General features: G+C 44.0%; 1 protein-coding gene across 1 annotated transcript; it reads right to left on the bottom strand.

Annotated features, from left to right (window-relative positions):
- Nucleotides 1-1,883: 1,883 nt before the first annotated feature.
- LOC124033422 (C-X-C motif chemokine 13-like) lies at nucleotides 1,884-14,873 on the bottom strand. The gene is made up of 4 exons (XM_046345453.1): nucleotides 14,773-14,873; nucleotides 13,826-13,961; nucleotides 2,380-2,460; nucleotides 1,884-2,305 (listed from the first exon to the last, which is right to left on the bottom strand). The coding sequence occupies exons 1-4, from the start codon at nucleotides 14,834-14,836 to the stop codon at nucleotides 2,251-2,253; spliced, it is 336 nt and encodes a 111-aa protein (XP_046201409.1). The 5' UTR covers nucleotides 14,837-14,873; the 3' UTR covers nucleotides 1,884-2,250.
- Between the last annotated feature and the right edge of the window lie 379 nt (nucleotides 14,874-15,252).

The following is a 15,252-nucleotide window of genomic DNA, read 5'->3' as shown; positions in this document are numbered from 1 at the left end:
ACCAACACAATATGACACGTGTTACATAAGATGGGAATTGAGAGAGAGCGAGAGCACTCTTGGGTACATTTTGTAAGCTATGCTTAGTTTAGCCCTAAACTGCCACTCTTATGGGTCAGAATTATAATGATGTAATTACTTGTTGGAGGTCTTCCTTTGGTATCTCTGTTGTTGTTGTTTTTTATTTTACTTTTATTTAACTAGGCAAGTCAGTTAAGATCAAATTCTTATTTTCAATGACGGCCTAGAAACAGTGGGTTAACTGCCTGTTCAGAGGCAGAATGACAGATTTGTACCTTGTCAGCTCGTGGATTTCAACTTGCAACCTTCTGGTTACTAGTCAAATCAAATCAAATCAAATTTGATTTGGTTAGTAGTCCAACGCTCTAACCACTAGGCTACCCTGCCGGGTATCTTTTGGGTATCTCTGTTGGACCCAGGGCTTCGTGGGCCGAGCTCCGCTTAGTGAGAGATGTTCGGCCGACGTCCCGTTCTCTGGCTGGTCATCTACTTTGTTTGCGAGTCTCTGATTGTCCACCAGCTGTTACAATGTCCTCTTTTCAAGTTGTCTGTTTCCAGTTGTCAGTTGCTCTTGTTCTGGAAGAGGGGTGTTCTGAGGATGGCAAATCAGCCGTGTAGATAGTTCCAGCGTGGGAATGAAAGCAGTGTAGACACACGATTCCTTGGAGAGAAGAACCGGGTGGTCCTTCTTGAATTCACCTTCTTAGATACTCGACCGTAGCATTTATTGTTAAGAGGTTAATTTGTCTTCTTCAACCTCGTGTTGCATTTTGGGGTCACGACTAGTCATGGACCTCGGTTGGTCAATTTAGTCTGATATGTAAATTCTTAACTCACATGTTTTATACTCTCGGGTCATAAAGGGACGTTTCCGTCTTTATGTTCTCTGGGGGCGTATCGAGTTACGGGGCAAGGTATGGATTCGACTCTGATCTAGTTTAGACAACTAAATTCACTGTTCATCTTTACAAAGACATTATCTTTGATCGGGATATTTTCAACACAACGCACAGTGTGTAAACATCATGTACATATTATGGAAAACACATCAAGTTACAATGTTTTTGTTTATAATGTCGTCATTTTAACTTTTAATAACATTAAAACGACATTCATTTTCATATTCCATCTATTGTTGTTACCACCATTTTGACTGATGAAATATATTGTCCCAAAGTCCATTTATTGCCATGTTACCATTGTGAGGTGGAGTGCTGGAGTCCAGAACAACAACTTGTCCTTTATTTATTGTGGCCACTAGATGGCGGTGATATAGCGTTTACTAACCATCGCCAACCCAATATGAAGAAGAAGACAATGCTCTGTTCATTGGCGGATCGCTCCCAAATCATAGGAATTCCCTCCCAGTTGACTACTTTAAAATGGTGGAAGTCCTCAATGGCAATGTCCATGGTAAAACCAGGTTATATCCATCTACATTCCTCTATCTTTGTGGGTAAGACACAAGACCTTAACTACCAACAGGAGGTTTGAAAAGGACCTATGCTCCCCAAAGAGCAGGCGAACTACGGCCGCCCCAGTCCCTTCCCGGTCCCGCCCCAGTCCCTTTCCTGTCCCGCCCCAGTCCCGCAATAGTCCCGCCCCAGTCCCTTCCCGCCCCAGCCCCTTCCCGGTCCCGCCCCAGTCCCGCCCCAGTCCCGCTCCAGTCCCTTCCCGGTCCCGCCCCAGTCCCGCTCCAGTCCCTTCCCGGTCCCGCCCCTGCTGGGAGTGGAATATTATCGGTCAACCCATCAGAGGCTGACTGACTTTATGGGATAATGATGCTCACATCAACAAGATGGTCAACATGAGCATTTCACCCTTCCTCCTCCTCAGGCAATATAATGCTCATGTTTTGTACATGTTGTATAGGTTGTGTTTATTTTTCGGGGGTAGACCCAATACATGATTTAAAAAAACATGAAATAATCACATTCAATACATCCTGAAATGATAGATAAACTCATTCACTTGGTATTGGAATCACTTGGTAATAGAATCCATTGGTATTACATTGGTATCACATTGGTATCACATTGGCGTCACATTGGTATCACATTGGCATTACATTGGTGTCACATTGGTGTCACATTGGTGTCACATTGGTGTCACATTGGCATCACATTGGTATCACATTGGCATCACATTGGCATCACATTGGCATCACATTGGCATTACATTGGTATCACATGTCCATTTAGCTCCAACTTGATACATTCCTTTTCCAATTCACTCAATGGTGGTTGAGATGGGAAGTTCTGCACTTCTCTTCTTCTTGTTGGTACTGTAGAAAGAGATGGTCTGTGTTAAAGTCAACAGAAGTGTGCGTGCGTGCGTGCGTGCGTGTGTTGTATTTACCTTTGTAACTTGACAATGACTTTGTTGATCCACCTTGCATCTGGAGCCACACAGACGGTGGCTTTGTCCTTCTTGGTAACGCTGATGAATGAAGGGAGGGATATATGTTACAGCGTCACCATGGTAACATATCATACACTGCAGAATTGAACCTATCAGAAAACGTCAATATGAACGTACACATATTTAGCAGATGTTATTATGGCTGTAGTGAAATGGTTGTGTTCCCAGCTCCAACAGTGCAGTAATATCTAACAATACACACACATCTGAGTAGAAGAATGGATTTAAGAAATCTATAAGTATTAGGATGAGCAAAGTCAGAGTCCTGTATATGTAAATGTATGTATAGATACAGTACCAGTCAAAAGTTTGGACACCTACTCATTTCAGGGTTTTTCTTTATTTTGACTATTTTCTACATTGTAGAATAATAGTGAAGACATCAAAACTATGAAATAACACATATGGAATCATGTAGTAACCCAAAATAATATATAATAAAATATAATAATAATAATATATGCCATTTAGCAGACGCTTTTATCCAAAGCGACTTACAGTCATGTGTGCATACATTAAACAAACTACCCTGGTGTTACAATCGCCATGCTCTACCAACTGAGCTACAGTGTTTGTTAAACAAATAAAAATACATGTTATATTTGAGATTGTTCAAAGTAGCCACCCTTTGCCTTGATGACAGCTTTTCACACTCTTGTCATTCCTTGGACCTCATGGCTTGGTTTTTGCTCTGACCGGCACTGACAACTGTAGGACCTTTATATAGACAGGTGGGAGATGTTCCAAATCATGTCTAATCAATTGAATTTACCACAGGTGGACTCCAATCAAGTTGTAGAAACATCAAGGATGATCAATGGAAACAGGATGCATCTAAACTCAATGTAGAGTCTCATAGCAAAGGGTCTGAATACTTATGTAAAAAAGGTGTTTCTGTTTTTATATTTAATAATGTAGAGTCTCATAGCAAAGCGTCTGAATACTTATGTAAATAAGGTGTTTCTGTTTTTATATTTAATAATGTAGAGTCTCATAGCAAAGTGTCTGAATACTGATGTAAATAAGGTGTTTCTGTTTTTATATTTAATAATGTAGAGTCTCATAGCAAAGTGTCTGAATACTGATGTAAATAAGGTTTCTGTTTCTGTTTTTTATATTTCATACATTTGCTAAAATGTCTAAAAACCTGTTTTCGCTTTGTTATTATGGAGTATTGTGTGTAAATTGATGAGGACAAATTTTTATTTAATCCATTTTAGAAAAAGGCTGTAAACATAATAAAATGTGGAAAAAGTCAAGGGGTCTGAATACTTTCTGAATACACTGTATGTATATGTTTACATGTGTGATTGAATGTAGAGTCATTGTGGACAGTATGTGGATAGAATATATAGTACATCTGTTGAATAGGTAGCATATAATAGTATATGTACAGCAATAGTTGAATAGGATGGCCTTGACTAGAAAAACATATTTGTAATCTGTGATTGTCTGGAGTCCCTGCCACATACTGAGTTTCGGGGGGAATTGCTATAGGCTACCACTGCAAATGCCCACATTTATTACAATGTCTTAGCCTTGGTTACGAATAGGAACATTGAACTCATCATCAGTGACTAATGACTGGTTTGCATAGCATGCAGTAAAGCGACTATACTGACTAATTACATTTCCCCTCCACCACGACCGATCCCCCACGCTTCTTCCCCCTATGCATTAGAAAACCACAGTTTAGCGCTTCGTTCAAGACCTCGCTGACTGACTCACATGATCTATGTGTGAAGACAATGACAGCCACCGTGGGTTTTAGGTGCGGTTTCCAAGACAACAGATGAAGCCTGAACAACAACAACAACAACAACAACAAGCATGGAGATTCCACTGGGCCAGTGGTTACCAACCAATCGATCGCCATCGACTTCAAGGCATTCCTAGTCCATCACCAAACATTTCTGTAGAAAATCATATGAAAAAGGATTGCAGTTCTTCTTTTTTAAATTCGTGTTGCGCTGTTACCGGCAGGTGCACTTCAGAAGCCTTGTGCACCGGGTAGACACTTCAGAAGCCTTGTGCACCGGGTAGACACTTCAGAAGCCTTGTGCACCGGGTAGACACTTCAGAAGCCTTGTGCACCGGGTAGACACTTCAGAAGCCTTGTGCACCGGGTAGACACTTCAGAAGCCTTGTGCACCGGGTAGACACTTCAGAAGCCTTGTGCACCGGGTAGACACTTCAGAAGCCTTGTGCACCGGGTAGACACTTCAGAAGCCTTGTGCACCGGGTGTCATGTTTGTCATTTATTATCATGTCTTGTCCCTGTGCTCCCCATTCTATTCGTTTCCCTCTGCTGGTCTTATTTGGTTCTTTCCCTCCTTCTATCCCTCTCTCTCCCCCTCCCTCTCTCACTCTCTCGCTCTCTCTTCTCTCTATCGTTCCGTTCCTGCTCCCAGCTGTTCCTATTCCCCTAATCATCATTTAGTCTTCCCACACCTGTTCCCGATCCTTTCCCCTGATTAGAGTCCCTATTTATTCCTTTGTGTTCCGTTCCTGTCCCGTCGGTTCCTTGTTTAGTATTCACCATGCTGTGATTGCGTTTCGCCCTGTCCTGTCGTGTTTTTGCTGTGATTGTGTATCGCCCTGTCCTGTCGTGTTTTTGCCTTCATCAGATGCTGCGTGTGAGCAGGTGTCTCTGTCAACTACGGCCTGCGCCTACCCGAGGCGACCTGCAGTCTGTGGCCGCTTCTCCAGTTATTCCCCTCTACAGACTAGAGGATTTTTGTTATTCCCTGTTTGGACTTAAATAAACTCTGTTTCTGTTAAGTCGCTTTTGGGTCCTCTTTCACCTGCATGACAGAAGGAACCGACCAAGGAATGGACCCAGCGACTTCAGACGCTCGTTACACTGCCGTCGAGATCCAAGGAGCCATGCTCGGCAGACACGAGCAGGAATTGTCTGCTGCTCGCCATGCCGTGGAGAACCTGGCCGCTCAGGTTTCCGACCTCTCTGGACAGTTCCAGAGTCCGTCTCGTGCCACCTGTTACTTCCTGGCCTGCCGAGCCTCCAGAACCTAGGGTTAATAACCCACCTTGCTACTCCGGGCAGCCCACTGAGTGCCGCTCCTTTCTCACGCAGTGTGAGATTGTGTTCTCTCTCCAACCCAACACATACTCTAGAGAGAGAGCTCGGGTTGCTTACGTCATTTCACTCCTTACTGGCCGGGCTCGAGAATGGGGCACAGCTATCTGGGAGGCAAGGGCTGATTGCTCTAACAAGTTCCAGAACTTTAAAGAGGAGATGATTCGGGTTTTTGACCGTTCAGTTTTTGGTGGGGAGGCTTCTAGGGCCCTGGCTTCCTTATGCCAAGGTGAACGGTCCATAACGGATTATTCTATTGAGTTTCGCACTCTTGCTGCCTCTAGTGAGTGGAACGAGCCGGCGCTGCTCGCTCGTTTTCTGGAGGGACTCCACGCAGTGGTTAAGGATGAGATTCTCTCCCGGGAGGTTCCTTCAGATGTGGACTCTTTGATTGCTCTCGCCATCCGCATAGAACGACGGGTAGATCTTCGTCACCGGGCTCGTGGAAGAGAGCTCGCATCAACGGTGTTTCCCTGCTCCGCATCGCAACCATCTCCCTCCTCTGGCTTTGAGACTGAGCCCATGCAGCTGGGAGGGATTCGCATCTCGAATAAGGAGAGGGAACGGAGGATCACCAACCGCCTGTGCCTCTATTGCGGAGTTGCTGGACATTTTGTTAATTCATGTCCAGTAAAAGCCAGAGCTCATCTGTAAGCGGAGGGCTACTGGTGAGCGCAACTACTCAAGTCTCTCCATCAAAGTCCTGTACTACTTTGTCGGTCCACCTACGCTGGACCGGTTCGGGTGCTACATGTAGTGCCTTGATAGACTCTGGGGCTGAGGGTTGTTTCATGGACGAAGCATGGGTTCGGAAACATGACATTCCTTTCAGAGAGTTAGAGAAGCCTACGCCCATGTTCGCCTTAGATGGTAGTCATCTTCCCAGTATCAGATTTGAGACACTACCTTTAACCCTCACAGTATCTGGTAACCACAGTGAGACTATTTCTTTTTTGATTTTCCGTTCACCGTTTACACCTGTTGTTTTGGGTCATCCCTGGCTAGTATGTCATAATCCTTCTATTAATTGGTCTAGTAATTCTATCCTATCCTGGAACGTTTCTTGTCATGTGAAGTGTTTAATGTCTGCCATCCCTCCCGTTTCTTCTGTCCCTACTTCTCAGGAGGAACCTGGCGATTTGACAGGAGTGCCGGAGGAATATCATGATCTGCGCACGGTCTTCAGTCGGTCCCGAGCCAACTCCCTTCCTCCTCACCGGTCGTATGATTGTAGTATTGATCTCCTTCCGGGGACCACTCCTCCTCGAGGTAGACTATACTCTCTGTCGGCTCCCGAACGTAAGGCTCTCGAGGATTATTTGTCTGTGTCTCTTGACGCCGGTACCATAGTGCCTTCTTCTTCTCCGGCCGGGGCGGGGTTCTTTTGTTAAGAAGAAGGACGGTACTCTGCGCCCTGCGTGGATTATCGAGGGCTGAATGACATAACGGTTAAGAATCGTTATCCGCTTCCCCTTATGTCATCAGCCTTCGAGATTCTGCAGGGAGCCAGGTGCTTTACTAAGTTGGACCTTCGTAACGCTTACCATCTCGTGCGCATCAGAGAGGGGGACGAGTGGAAAACGGCGTTTAACACTCCGTTAGGGCATTTTGAGTACCGGGTTCTGCCGTTCGGTCTCGCCAATGCGCCAGCTGTTTTTCAGGCATTAGTTAATGATGTTCTGAGAGACATGCTGAACATTTTTGTTTTTGTCTATCTTGACGATATCCTGATTTTTTCTCCGTCACTCGAGATTCATGTTCAGCACGTTCGACGTGTTCTACAGCGCCTTTTAGAGAATTGTCTCTACGTAAAGGCTGAGAAGTGCTCTTTTCATGTCTCCTCCGTTACTTTTCTCGGTTCCGTTATTTCCGCTGAAGGCATTCAGATGGATTCCGCTAAGGTCCAAGCTGTCAGTGATTGGCCCGTTCCAGGTCACGTGTCGAGTTGCAGCGCTTTTTAGGTTTCGCTAATTTCTATCGGCGTTTCATTCGTAATTTCGGTCAAGTTGCTGCCCTCTCACAGCTCTTACTTCTGTCAAGACGTGTTTTAAGTGGTCCGGTTCCGCCCAGGAGCTTTTGATCTTCTAAAAGAACGTTTTACGTCCGCTCCTATCCTCGTTACTCCTGACGTCACTAGACAATTCATTGTCGAGGTTGGCCTTCAGAGGTAGGCGTGGGAGCCATTCTATCCCAGCGCTTCCAGTCTGACGATAAGGTTCATCCTTGCGCTTATTTTTCTCATCGCCTGTCGCCATCTGAGCGCAACTATGATGTGGGTAACCGTGAACTTCGCCATCCGCTTAGCCCTAGGCGAATGGCGACAGTGGTTGGAGGGCGACCGTTCCTTTTGTCGTTTGGACAGACCATAAGAACCTTGAGTACATCCGTTCTGCCAAACGACTTAATGCCCGTCAAGCTCGTTGGGCGTTGTTTTTCGCTCGTTTCGAGTTTGTGATTTCTTACCGTCCGGGTAGCAAGAACACCAAGCCTGATGCCTTATCCCGTCTGTTTAGTTCTTCTGTGGCTTCTACTGATCCCGAGGGGATTCTTCCTTATGGGCGTGTTGTCGGGTTAACAGTCTGGGGAATTGAAAGACAGGTTAAGCAAGCACTCACGCACACTGCGTCGCCGCGCGCTTGTCCTAGTAACCTCCTTTTCGTTCCTGTTTCCACTCGTCTGGCTGTTCTTCAGTGGGCTCACTCTGCCAAGTTAGCTGGTCATCCCGGTGTTCGAGGCACTCTTGCGTCTATTCGCCAGCGCTTTTGGTGGCCGACTCAGGAGCGTGACACGCGCCGTTTCGTGGCTGCTTGTTCGGACTGCGCGCAGACTAAGTCGGGTAACTCTCCTCCTGCCGGTCGTCTCAGACCGCTCCCCATTCCTTCTCGACCATGGTCTCACATTGCCTTAGACTTCATTACCGGTCTGCCTTTGTCTGCGGGGAAGACTGTGATTCTGACGGTTGTCGATAGGTTCTCTAAGGCGGCACATTTCATTCCCCTCGCTAAACTTCCTTCCGCTAAGGAGACGGCACAAATCATTATTGAGAATGTATTCAGAATTCATGGCCTCCGTTAGACGCCGTTTCAGACAGAGGCCCGCAATTCACGTCACAGTTTTGGAGGGAGTTCTGTCGTTTGATTGGTGCGTCCGTCAGTCTCTCTTCCGGGTTTCATCCCCAGTCTAACGGTCAAGCAGAGAGGGCCAATCAGACGATTGGTCGCATACTACGCAGCCTTTCTTTCAGAAACCCTGCGTCTTGGGCAGAACAGCTCCCCTGGGCAGAATACGCTCACAATTCGCTTCCTTCGTCTGCTACCGGGTTATCTCCCGTTTCAGAGTAGTCTGGGTTACCAGCCTCCTCTGTTCTCATCCCAGCTTGCCGAGTCCAGCGTTCCCTCCGAGCGTTTGTCCAACGTTGTGAGCGCACCTGGAGGAGGGTGAGGTCTGCACTTTGCCGTTACAGGGCACAGACGGTGAGAGCCGCCAATAAACGCAGGATTAAGAGTCCAAGGTATTGTTGCGGCCAGAGAGTGTGGCTTTCCACTCGCAACCTTCCTCTTACGACAGCTTCTCGTAAGTTGACTCCGCGGTTCATTGGTCCGTTCCGTGTCTCCCAGGTCGTCAATCCTGTCGCTGTGCGACTGCTTCTTCCGCGACATCTTCGTCGCGTCCATCCTGTCTTCCATGTCTCCTGTGTTAAGCCCTTTCTTCGCACCCCGTTCGTCTTCCCTCCCCCCTCCCGTCCTTGTCGAGAGCGCACCTATTTACAAGGTACATAAGATCATGGACATGCGTTCTCGGGGACGGGGTTACCAATACTTAGTGGATTGGGAGGGTTACGGTCCTGAGGAGAGGAGTTGGGTTCCGTCTCGGGACGTGCTGGACCGTTCACTCATCGATGATTTCCTCCGTTGCCGCCAGGATTCCTCCTCGAGTGCGCCAGGAGGCGCTCGGTGAGTGGGGGGTACTGTCATGTTTGTCATTTATTATCATGTCTTGTCCCTGTGCTCCCCATTCTATTCGTTTCCCTCTGCTGGTCTTATTTGGTTCTTTCCCTCCTTCTATCCCTCTCTCTCCCCCTCCCTCTCTCACTCTCTCGCTCTCTCTTCTCTCTATCGTTCCGTTCCTGCTCCCAGCTGTTCCTATTCCCCTAATCATCATTTAGTCTTCCCACACCTGTTCCCGATCCTTTCCTCTGATTAGAGTCCCTATTTATTCCTTTGTGTTCCGTTCCTGTCCCGTCGGTTCCTTGTTTAGTATTCACCATGCTGTGATTGCGTTTCGCCCTGTCCTGTCGTGTTTTTGCTGTGATTGTGTATCGCCCTGTCCTGTCGTGTTTTTTGCCTTCATCAGATGCTGCGTGTGAGCAGGTGTCTCTGTCAACTACGGCCTGCGCCTACCCGAAGCGACCTGCAGTCTGTGGCCGCTTCTCCAGTTATTCCCCTCTACAGACTAGAGGATTTTTGTTATTCCCTGTTTGGACTTAAATAAACTCTGTTTCTGTTAAGTCGCTTTTGGGTCCTCTTTCACCTGCATGACACCGGGTAGACACTTCAGAAGCCTTGTGCACCGGGTAGACACTTCAGAAGCCTTGTGCACCAGGTAGACACTTCAGAAGCCTTGTGCACCGGGTAGACACTTCAGAAGCCTTGTGCACCGGGTAGACACTTCAGAAGCCTTGTGCACCGGGTAGACACTTCAGAAGCCTTGTGCACCGGGTAGGCACTTCAGAAGCCTTGTGCACCGGGTAGACACTTCAGAAGCCTTGCGCACCGGGTAGACACTTCAGAAGCCTTGCGCACCGGGTAGGCAAACTGTTCCCATTTTAAACCATTTCATTTGTCAGACCAACTCTAAATCGAGTGATCCTTACTGCTCTGGCCAACCGTATAGCTCAAATAACTGTGCCTACAGCTTCCACGACCCCACGCAAAGTTTGATACCAGCCTATGTAAGATTTCATAACTTTTAAAACCATGACCAGAGAGAAATTATCAAAGAAAACAGCTGCTGTTTTTTTATTCTGCTCTGTCACTGTTTTCATTCAACACTATTACATAATATAAAACATGTTTCTCTCTACTTCCACTCACACTGTAATGAATGAGAAGCCAAGTGTATCGACAGCGCTGTGTTTCTATCATTATTAGCATCTCGTCCTGTCTATTTTAATAGGGAGGGATATTATACTTTCTCTGGTCAGAGGAACAACATGAATTTGTGTCTGAAAGCAGATGCGGTGTGACTCGACTTTAGCCATCAGGTGGAAGACATTGTCCCCTCTCTCTGGTCAGTCTCACCTCTCTCTGGTCAGTCTCACCTCTCTGGTCAGTCTCCCCTCTCTCTAGTCAGTCTCACCTCTCTCTGGTCAGTCTCACCTCTCTCTGGTCAGTCTCACCTCTCTCTGGTCAGTCTCACCTCCTCTCTGGTCAGTCTCACCTCTCTCTGGTCAGTCTCACCTCTCTCTGGTCAGTCTCACCTCCTCTCTGGTCAGTCTCACCTCTCTCTGGTCAGTCTCACCTCTCTCTGGTCAGTCTCACCTCTCTCTGATCAGTCTCATCTCCTCTCTGGTCAGTCTCACCTCTCTGGTCAGTCTCACCTCTCTCTGGTCAGTCTCACCTCTCTCTGGTCAGTCTCACCTCCTCTCTGGTCAGTCTCACCTCTCTGGTCAGTCTCACCGGAGGAAAGGAAGGAGAGAGCAGGACCGTGTGAGGTTTCTGCTCTTCTCTCCCTCCCTCCACTGAGACTAATGCGGAGTTCAAAACTACTGGGAACTCTGAAATCTCAGACTTTCAACTTCAGTGTGTTCAAGACAACTGGAAACTGAAAAAAACGAGACCCGATTATGAAAAAATCATTTTGAACGGTCATCCGGCTCTAAATTCCAAGTTGTTAACTGAGACATCTTTCTAGAACTCCATCTTTCCAACCTGAAGTTCGTTGACTTCATGATTTGACCTAGTTTATCTCCCAGAGTTCCCAGTTGTCTTGAAAGGACCAGGACAGATGCAGATACCATCAGTCCAGTAAAATAAAAGCCAATTATTTCAATTTCTGCTCTGCTGTGCCTTGCAAGTGATCAAATCAAATCAAATGTATTTATATAGCCCTTCGTACATCAGCTGATATCTCAAAGTGCTGTACAGAAACCCAGCCTAAAGGCTATGTGGGGTGGCCAGTCCTCTTCTGGCTGTGCTGGGTGGAGATTATAACAGAACATGGCCAAGATGTTAAAATGTTCATAAATGACCAGCATGGTCAAATAATAATAAGGCAGAACAGTTTAAACTGGAGCAGCAGCACAGTCAGGTGGACTGGGGACAGCAAGGAGTCATCATGTCAGGTAGTTTTGAAATATAATATTGTCTGAGAATAACAATATTGTCAGGACAGGCAAATACACACTTAGAAAACAGGGTTCCAAAAGGGTTGTTCAGCTGTCCCCATAGGAGAACCCTGTTTGGTTCCAGGTAGAACCCTTTTGAGTTCCATGTAGAACCCTTTCCACAGACGGTTCTACCTGGAAGCAGGAAGGGATTTATTCAAAGGGTTCTTCTATGGGGACAGCTGAACAACCCTTTTGGGTTCTAGATAGCACCTTTTTTTCTAAGAGTGTAGCCAATATGAAGTGATAATGTATTAGGTATACTGTGATAATGTATTGGGCATACTGTAATAATGTATTATGCTGTGATAATGTAGTAGGTATACTGTGATAATGTATTAGACATACTGTAATAATGTATTATGCTGTGATAATGTAGTAGGTATACTGTGATAATGTATTAGACATACTGTAATAATGTATTATGCTGTGATAATGTAGTAGGTATACTGTGATAATGTATTAGACATACTGTAATAATGTATTATGCTGTGATAATGTATTATGCTGTGATAATGTATTAGGTATACTGTGATAATGTATTGGGCATACTGTGATAATGTATTGGGCATACTGTAATAATGTATTATGCTGTGATAATGTAGTAGGTATACTGTGATAATGTATTAGACATACTGTAATAATGTATTATGCTGTGATAATGTAGTAGGTATACTGTAATAATGTATTATGCTGTGATAATGTAGTAGGCATACTGTAATAATGTATTATGCTGTGATAATGTAGTAGGCATACTGTAATAATGTATTATGCTGTGATAATGTATTAGACATACTGTGATAATGTATTAGACATACTGTGACAATATATTATACATACTGTGATAATGTAGTAGGCATACTGTAATAATGTATTATGCTGTGATAATGTATTATACATACTGTGATCATGTATTAGGTATACTGTGATAATGTATTATGCTGTGATAATGTAGTAGGCATACTGTGATAATGTATTATGCTGTGATAATGTAGTAGGCATACTGTGATAATGTATTATGCATACTGTGATAATGTATTAGGTATACTGTAATAATGTATTAGGCACACTGTAATACTGTATTATGCATACTGTAGTAATGTAATATGCATACTGTGATAATGTATTAGGTATACTGTAATAATGTATTAGGCATGCTGTGATAATGTATTAGGTATACTGTGACAATGTATTAGGCATACTGTAATAATGTATTATGCTGTGATAATGTAGTAGACATACTGTAATAATGTATTATGCTGTGATAATGTATTATGCTGTGATAATGTAGTAGACATACTGTGACAATGTATTATGCATACTGTGATAATGTATTAGGTATACTGTGACAATGTATTATGCATACTGTGATAATGTATTAGGTATACTGTAATAATGTATTAGGCACACTGTAATACTGTATTATGCATACTGTAGTAATGTAATATGCATACTGTGATAATGTATTAGGTATACTGTAATAATGTATTAGGCACACTGTAATACTGTATTATGCATACTGTAGTAATGTAATATGCATACTGTGATAATGTATTAGGTATACTGTAATAATGTATTAGGCATGCTGTGATAATGTATTAGGTATACCGTGATAATGTATTACGCATACTGTGAAAATGTATTAGGTATACTGTAATAATGTATTTGGTATACTGTGATACGTATTAGACATACTGTGATAATGTATTTGGTATACTGTGATAATCTATTAGACATACTGTGATAATGTATTAGGCAGACCAGGTAACATATTTGGGCTACTGTACAAGAGAACAGTTTTTATTAGGTTAATGTATATATATTTCAGAAATAGATGTTGGTGTGCTTGTTGACTGTGAAAGGGTTCTTGACTGGTTGCTAGGTGGTGTTAGTTGACTCACATGATCTCTGTTTGACGACAGTGGGCACCTGGAGGTAGGATCTCTATCCTGTGGAACAGCCGAGGAGAGATGAAAGCAGAGGACGTCCGGATGCAGCGACACTTCTGACATGCAGCACAGCCGTTCATGGGGAATGCTGCAGGGATGAAGACCGGGAATATTACATACAATAACAATATAGTGTTCAAATTTGGGGTTAAAGGTTAAGGGATAGGGTTAACACCTTTTTATCATCACTAAAAGTTGCACTTTTAAACATGTTAATGTTACAAAGACAAAACTGATTCTAGATCAGCAGTCTTAGGGCTCTATTCAGTCTGTATCATCGCTGAAGTGTTACAGATTAAATTTAAAAAATCAAAGTTTATTTGTCACATGCGACCTTACAGTGAAATGCTGAATACAACAGGTGTAGTTGACCTTACAGTGAAATGCTGAATACAACAGGTGTAGTAGACCTTACAGTGAAATGCTGAATACAACAGGTGTAGTAGACCTTACAGTGAAATGCTGAATACAACAGGTGTAGTAGACCTTACAGTGAAATGCTTACTTACAGGCTATAACCAATAGTGCAACAAAGGTATTAGGTGAACAATAGGTAAGTAAAGAAATAAAAACACCAGTTAAAAGACAGTGATTGCGTGACAGCAATGTAACGGTAATATCTGATTGAGCCGACATGCAGTGTTTACCGTGAATGCAGTTTCCACTCAGGAACATTAGCTTTAAATTTCACCCACGCTGCAACGCAGAACTTCTGCCATAAGGATTGAATACAGACCCTACTCTGAGACACTTAACATTGCAGTGGATTGATTGTGATAATTGGAATTAAATTGTTCAAAAAAATAAATGATAATAGGTTTGGTTTGTTGATTGTTCAAGAGTCAAGTTGAACAGATTCATAGATATGTAGATATATAGATAAAGATGCAATATCTCACCTTGAAGAGCCACGAACCAGCAGAGAGTCAGGGACACCAACAGGTAGTGTGGCTTGAAAGGCATCTTGAGTCAGTGTTGGCTGTGGTCGGCTGGTGTCGACTGAAACTGAATGTTGTCTCTGGGTTTATATTGCTGCAAAAAAGGAAGTGTGGGGGAATCCCTCGTCTACACGTAAAATGAAGGTCAGACTTTTGGAGGATATAAAAATCTAGTCAAAACATGGTAAATGCTGAGTAGAACAAGTAGAGATTCAGTGGTTAAGATTGGATAGCGTTTAAAAACTGTATTTCTCGTAGACATACAGACAGGTCCATAATTATTGGCTTTGATAAAGATTTTTTTAAAGACTGTATAAAATCAATAATACAAACACTGAGCTATATTTTATGCAAAAAAAGGGGAAATTATATTTTATACTAATACAATTGCTCAGTGAAAGGGATTTGGTTTCACAAGTCATATTTCTTTTCTCTCTCAAC

This window comes from Oncorhynchus gorbuscha, linkage group LG04, assembly GCF_021184085.1.
Source record: "Oncorhynchus gorbuscha isolate QuinsamMale2020 ecotype Even-year linkage group LG04, OgorEven_v1.0, whole genome shotgun sequence".
Taxonomy (NCBI): Eukaryota; Metazoa; Chordata; class Actinopteri; order Salmoniformes; family Salmonidae; genus Oncorhynchus; species Oncorhynchus gorbuscha.
This window is presented reverse-complemented; position numbering and strand designations above follow the sequence as displayed.

Coding starts and splice junctions, on each gene's coding strand:
- LOC124033422 (XM_046345453.1), bottom strand. CDS start 14,836: ATGCCTTTCAAGCCACACTACCTGTTGGTGTCCCTGACTCTCTGCTGG. Junction 13,962..14,772: donor CTGGTTCGTGGCTCTTCAAG/GTGAGATATTGC, acceptor TCATCCCTGCAG/CATTCCCCATGAACGGCTGT. Junction 2,306..2,379: donor GTCATTGTCAAGTTACAAAG/GTAAATACAACA, acceptor CTCTTTCTACAG/TACCAACAAGAAGAAGAGAA.